At 56.3% G+C, this 6912-nt stretch overlaps 1 protein-coding gene across 3 annotated transcripts in view; it reads right to left on the bottom strand.

The window, feature by feature from the left end:
* Positions 1–1777: 1777 nt before the first annotated feature.
* The window catches only part of MED26 (mediator complex subunit 26), a 52485-nt gene continuing 47350 nt past the window's right edge, over positions 1778–6912 (bottom strand). For all 3 annotated transcript variants that reach the window (XM_027038248.2, XM_053219696.1, XM_027038249.2), the window contains 2 exons: positions 5137–5211; positions 1778–4504 (listed from right to left, as the gene is read on the bottom strand). In XM_027038248.2, coding sequence (XP_026894049.1) covers positions 2852–4504; positions 5137–5211 — 1728 coding nt within the window. In that variant the 3' untranslated portion in view covers positions 1778–2851. The remainder of the gene's footprint in view (positions 4505–5136; positions 5212–6912) is intronic.

Genomic DNA, 6912 nt, shown 5'->3' with positions numbered 1-6912 from the left:
CAGCAAGATGTTCCTATACTGAAAGACTGATGTGTGTTCCAAACATCACGTACTGACGAACTTTCCGGGGAGCGGGGGCGGGGGGGGGGGCGGGAAATGGGGGGTTAAGCTGCCCTTTTACAACGTCCTTACTTGGCAAATTACAAAGTGGCAACCCAATGATTTCCATTATGCGAGAGGGAAATCTCAGCTTAACCGTGTTCCCCAAAGCAGGCACTATGTTTGTCCTGGGCTTACTGGACACTCAGAAGTGGTCCCTGCAGGTGGGGGCAGGGAGCAGGGACCCATCCTAACGCCCAGGTCTGAGAAAGGGAGATGCTCATATGATGCCAACCTGTACCCTAGTATCTTACAGCTGTGCCTACACATCTGTGACCCTTTGTCACAGAGCAAATCACTTCCTGGGGAAGTCCACACAGCAGCAAGGCTGGCCCACATTACAGGCCACTGTGGACTTAGAAAGGAACTAGTTTCTCCATAGCAAACAGTTCTCTGACATGGCTTTTTTTTTTCTTTTCTTGCTTTTTTTTTTTTTTTTTTTTTTTTTTGTTGTTGTTGCTTAAACTCTGATCATTTAACTTAGTCCTCACAGCTCTGGGGTAAGCACTTTCATCTCCCACATGCGGACACATGCATAGAAGTGAAGTGATTAGGGGGCGCCTGGGTGGCTCAGTCGGTTAAGTGTCTGACTTCAGCTCACGATCTCGCGATTCGTGAGTTCGAGTCCCGCGTCGGGCTCTGTGCCGACAGCTCAGAGCGTGGAGCCTGTTTCGGATTCTGTGTCTCCCTCTCTCTCTGCCCCTCCCCTGCTCACGCTCTATGTCTCAAAAAAATAAATAAACATGAAAAAAAATTAAAAAAAGAAGTGAAGTGATTAGCATAGAACCACGCAGCTGATAGGTTGCAGGTCCAGAATTCAACCTGACTGTCCTCAAAGCCACTTCGCCGATCCACTGGGCGCCCATCCATTTCGCCTTATCTTAGGGTGGGTGTGCCCCGCACCAAGGCCATGTCATAGATAGATCCCTGCTGGTTCTGAAATTGTGGTTCTGGGTTGACTCCCAATGCTCCCGGACCCCTTGTTTTGCCCCGTGGGACTGTTCCCCTTCAGGGGAGGCAGCTCCCTCATCTGTGAAAAGAAGTAGGTACGTCCAACATGACCTGTTCTGGAGTAAAAAAAAGACCTGAAAACCAAAATCTTAGCTTATGGCTTCAGGGATGAGGGAGAAGAAGGAAATATTATCACTTTGTAGTCATGGCAGAAAAGTTACTTTTAAAAATAGCACCAGCCACACACTAAGACAGCCCCAGGCCTTCATGGGGAGCTAGAAGCCTGGGACCAGAGCCAAGGGTGGCTTTGCCAGACATGGCTCTGGGCCATGCCCTGTAAGAACTACAGCTTTTTGTGGGGTAAAACGAGGTTACGGAGACCTGGGACATGGAACCTCCGTGGAGGGCTTCCCTGGGGCAGGAAAGGACCGGACAGAAACGGGGTAACATTCCTGCATGTGGACAGTGACCAGCATCTGTCACCCAATGCTAGTAGGTGACCCCGGAGGCGGGACAGGCAACAAACGGGCCCGAATGAGTGAAAGGCGGGCGGAGGTCAGTCTTCATGCAGAAGGTTAATAGGCTGACTTCGCCACTCCCAGCCCTGCCGGCCTCCCTGCAGTCTGGCCGTGCAGCCCAAACCTTGGACACGGGGTCCACATCTTCGCAAATGCAGAAAGGCTGATTTGCCGGTAAGGGACCAAATCAATAACGGTTCTGAGACTGGTTTGTGCAAATGGTTTTTTTTTTTTTTTATTTCCACATTTATATCACAAGTTGTCCACTTACTGGACCAAATAGCAAAGTTGCTCCCTTCTGTGTCCTGAGAACACAGAAGTCTAGGTACTGTACATTCACTAAGGCTCCTTGTTTTTGCAAATCGCGTTTATGACAAATAACCATAAGGCAAACGAATCTAAAGGAATGGTTATGAGTGTTTCCAGCGCACAGACAGGTCTCCTCTTGCCCAACAGTACAGCTTACACACCAGTAGCACCCGCGATTACTTTTGTCTTTGGGGTAGGGGTGGGGAGGGGGGGAATCTGGAAAGGTGAACTTTTCAAGATATGTGCAGGAAGGGGAAAACGAAAAGGGAGAAAGAAAGGAAACTTATTTGGCTGATGGTCAGATGGAAAAGGCGGATAAAATAAACTCCTAGAACACTTAAATTTTTGCAGCATTTTTTTCAAAACCGGGTCTTAACCGAAACCAGATAAAAACGTGTGGATGCCCATGGAGTGCAGGTCATAGCAGCCGGCCAGCTGGCCCGCTGCAGCTGCCGAGCTTCTGGCACCGTAACTGAAGCACCGGCCGGTGGGGGTGCAAACAGAGGCCGCGGTGCACGTACACCCACTGCCTCACACACTCAGGGCCAAATTTAGAAAAAGAAAACGCAAATGGATGAGATGCGTGCTTCTGTTGCTGTGTTTAAAGGTAACCTCTCCCACAGGTTTTCTGTGCCTGCCTGCAACTGAGGTCCCAGCTTACAGGTGCTGGGAAGTGTCCACACCACTTCCGGGGTGGGGAACTGACGCTTTTTATAGCTGGTTCGCTATAGAGTTCTGAACTCACTTTGCCGGCCTTCCTTCCACACGGTCCTTCCTTTGCAATTTTGTTAGTAAACTGGTAGCAGCATTTCACAAAAGAAGGAGAATTTTGAGGGAAAGGCTCGGAGAGACCTCGAGACTCCCGCCCCCTCCCTCCGCTCCGGGCCGGACTCCCCGGCTTCCCAAGCACTGGGGGCAGCCCGCCCGCCGTGCCGACTGCAAGGTGGGAACGCACCGAGAGGCCGCCGGGCCGCTCAGTCCAAGCAGACATAAGGCAGAATGTTCAACCGCCCGTCGTCGCCGTGCGGGTCGAGCGATATGCACTGCGTCCAGTCATACCAGTTACCCTGTGTGTCCTGACACCCGTTCACCCCAGGCCACCGGTGGCCCTGGATTCTGTCCAGATCGTCCTGTGTGACCTCGCGGCTCAGCCCCGGGCGGTCCGTGGGCGCGCTGTGAGGCACCAGCACGTGCGGCTGCCTGGCCCCACGCCGGGTGCTCTCCTCCTGCCTCAGGTACTCGGACATGAAGTGGTGGGCGCCCGGGGTCTGCGCGCCCGACGAGGAGAGCAGGCTGCTCTGCCGGCTCAGGTAGGACTGGATGATCTCGTTGCGTGACAGCTCCTTCCAGTTCGTCTGTTCGAAAGGGCTCTGGAGGCTGGCCTTGGCCTCGGGCTTGTCCAGCTCTGTCCTGGGCTGCTCTGTGTGCACGGGGCTGTCAGCCCGCACTGGCTCTTTCTGGGTCAGAGGTTTGATCTGTCTGGTCATGGGGTCAAAGGTGAGCTTCCGCTCTTTTAACCGGACGGGCTTGACGCCCGCCTCGGCCACCTGCCCGTCCAAGTTCACCGTGTAGTCACGAGGCCGGTACCTCTTCTTCTTTTTGCTGTCCGAGCCGCCAGAGGAGGCAGCGTCGCTGTCCGCCTTGGAGGAGTCTGGGGAGAAGCCGGCCCGGGGCAGCAGGGGCTCGGCCGGCGGCAGCCCCACTTTGCAGCCCTGCCCTGCCGGCCGCTGGTGGCCCTCGGGCTGCTCCAGCCAGCGCACCGGGCTCTCCGCACTGGGCAGCAGCTCGAGCCGCCTCACGGGGGGCGTGGACGGCCGGGCCAGCGGAAGCGGCGACGGCACCTGCGTGGCGTCGAGCGGCTGGGGCCGCGGAGAGGGGCTGGGCGTGGAGCCCTTGGGCGCGTACGGGCTCCGCTGCCGGGCAAAGGAGCCCTCGTGCCGTGAGTTCCGGGGACTGAAAGAGCAGCGAGGCGGCCCCTTGGGGTGGGGGGGACCCGGAGTCTCGTCCACCCGGTCCAGCTGCTGCAGCACCGCAACCTTGGTCTGCAAGCAGGGCCCGGGCGGCTTGCCGAGGCCCGGGGAGCTGGTGTGCGGCCGCACCGCGTTGACGGGAATCTTGCCGCCGTGCTTGTCGTTCTCGCCGTGCTCCAGGCGGCCACCCTCGGGTCCCGTGTGCCCGCTGCCGTCCAGGGGGCCGGGGAAGCTCTCGGGGCTCCCGCCGATCCCGTTGGTGGGGAGGGGGGAGGAGTTGGGTACCAGGGAGTCGTGGCTCGCCTTGGAGACCTTGGGAGGTGGCCCGGGGTGGCCGAGGTCACGCTGGTCTCCCCGGCGCTTGCGGCTGCCCAGCCTGTCCAGCCGATGCCCCCGCAGCCTCTGGAGGTCAATGCGGTTCTTCAGGTCGTGGATGCTCTTGGGCGTGCCGGCCGCCCCCGCCTCCGGCCGGCAGTTGTGAGCACCCCCGTTGGCGGAGCCGGCGCCCCCCGCCAGTCCCCGCAGCGCCGCCTCATTCTGGTGCACGGGCTCAATGAGCTTCTGCCAGCTCCGCAGCAGCTTCTTGGCCCGCTTGGCGAGCTCCTCGTTCTTTGTCTTCTTGCGGACGTCGTTGATGAGCTTCCCAAGTCGAGTTTCCTGCAACCAGAGAGGGACGATGACACGCTTCTGGGACAGGAAGTCCCCGTGAAAAGGGAGCAGAGCCGGAAACCGTGGGAAGGGCCCCCCTGGTCTTTGGACTAACCCCACTGACCCTTCCATCACAGAATTCCTGGATACAAAACCCATAGGGATTTGGGGGTCCTCTGTGACATCTACCTTCTCAAATTTAGTCCTCAAGCCTTAGGGCCCCAGGTGGCATCTCAGAAGCACCATCCCACAGGCTCCCAGCACCTGGAGACTGGGGACCATCAAGGCCAGTGCAAGAGCACTTTGCCAGGGAAGCTCTCTGGGTGAGAGCGCTCTATGGCCAGGGCAACAGTGAAAGGAGGGATGGAGCCAGCCTGGCTCACCGGAGACGCCCCCAGGCATGCCTCCCAGCCGGCCCCGCAGCATGACAGACACCCTGTGCAGGAACGGGCCCCAGCCAGGGAACTAAGGCTACCCAATTCCCACGCTACCCAGAGGAAGACGTGGCTTTTGGCACAGCACAGGTTGGGGGGGCGGGGGTGCTGCACCCCCGCCACACGGCACTCGCAAGTCCTCAGGTTGGGGAAGCCTGGGCTCGGCCCACCCGGCTCCTCCCAGCGTTGGATGCCGGGGACACTCACCTCCAGCGCCTCTTTGGTAATGGGGTATTTCTCCAGGCTGGAGATGACTTCCAGCACCGCCACCATGTTCCGGATCTACAAAACAAGAGCCACTTGTCAGACGTCTGCCCTTCTCTCTGTCCTAGCCCACTCTGGCCTCTGCGTCCCCAAGAGCCAGTGGAGTCAGTAACACCAGAGCTTCTCCTCGCCCCACGCAGCCTCCTACCTGCTCCTAAGGCCAACAAGGCGCCCAGTGGTCACCCCCATCCACCTCCTCTAGTGCATGGGGTACAGTTTACCAGAAGCCCATCCATGGTCACGCCCACCTGCCCAGGTGCTTGTCACAAAGCTGAGACTTGTGACATGTATGAGCTAGGATCTGCTCTTGCTATGGGAGATGTGCTCAACCCTGCCACCTCATGGGGGGGGGGCGGGGGCAGGATGCTGAAGGATTTAGCAAATAAAACACTAAGTTTAAAAGATCCATACAGGCATTCCTCCTTGCAGTGTTCTTAGCTTTAGTGCACTTCACAGATACTGTGTCTTTCACAAACTGAAGGTGTGTGGCAACCTTGCATCGAGCAAGTCTATTGGGGCCATTTTCTCAAAAGTATCTGCTCACTTCGTGTCTCTGTGTCACATTTTGGTAATTCTCACATTTCAGACTTTTTCATTATTATTATTTGTTATGGTGATCTGTGGCCAGTGATTTTTAGTATTTATTTATTTTGAGAGAGACAGAGACAGTGTGAGTGGGGGAAGGGCAGAGAGAGAGGGAGAGAGAGAATCTCAAGCAGGCTCCAGGCTGCCAGAGTAGATAGAGCCCGACGTGGGGCTTGAACTCACGAGACCACAAGAGATCATGACCTGAGCTGAAACCAAGAGGCAGACGAGACACTTAACTGAGCCCCTCAGGTGCCCCTGTGATTAGCGATTCTTGATGTTACTGCTGTAGTTGTTTCGGGGTGCCACAAACCACACCACACAAGAGGGCGAACTCCGTGATACTGTGTGTGTTCCGCCTGCCCCACTGCCCAGTCCTTCCCCATCTCTCTCCTCTCCTTGGGCCTCCCTGTTTCTCGAGACACAACAGTGTTGAAATTAAGCCAACTGGCAATCCTACACTGGCCTCTAAGTGTTCAAGTGAGATAAAGAGTAGCATGTCTCTCACTTGAAATCAAAGGCTAGAAATGATTACACTAGAGGAGAAGGCGTGCCGGAAACTGAGGCAGGCTGGAAGCTGGTAGGCCTCTTGCGTCAGTTAGCCTGGTTGTGAAGGCAAAGAAAAGTTCTTGAAGGAAATTAAGGTGCTTCTTCGGTGAGCAAACATGAGTGATAAGAAAGCAAAACTGTGTTACTGATGATGTGGAGAAAGTTTGAGGTCTGGACAGAAGGTCAAACCACCACGACGTTCCCTTAAGCCGAAGCCTCGTCCGGAACAAGGCCCTAACCCTGTAATTCTACAAAGGCCGAGAGAGGTGAGGAAGCTCTCACGTTGGAGGCCAGCAGACACACGTCGGGTCACGAGGTTCCAGGAAAGACGCCATCGCCCCTGACGCGGCAGCGCAAGGCGAAGCAGCAGGTGCAGACGCAGAAGCTGCAGCGAGTGATCCAGAAGATCTAGCCGAGATCATTCACGAAGGTGGTTGCAGTCTAAACAAGACTTTTTTTTCTCTAAAAATTTTTGGAAGTGTATTTATTTTGAGCATGAGTGGGGGAGGGTCAGGGAGAGAGAGAATCAGAAGCAGGCTCCGCGCACGGTCCGCATGGAGCCTGTTGTGGGCTCAGTCTCATGAA

This window comes from Acinonyx jubatus, chromosome A2, assembly GCF_027475565.1.
Source record: "Acinonyx jubatus isolate Ajub_Pintada_27869175 chromosome A2, VMU_Ajub_asm_v1.0, whole genome shotgun sequence".
Classification (NCBI taxonomy): domain Eukaryota; kingdom Metazoa; phylum Chordata; class Mammalia; order Carnivora; family Felidae; genus Acinonyx; species Acinonyx jubatus.
The sequence above is the reverse complement of the archived record's forward strand: the minus strand, read 5'-3'. Positions and strand labels throughout refer to the sequence as shown.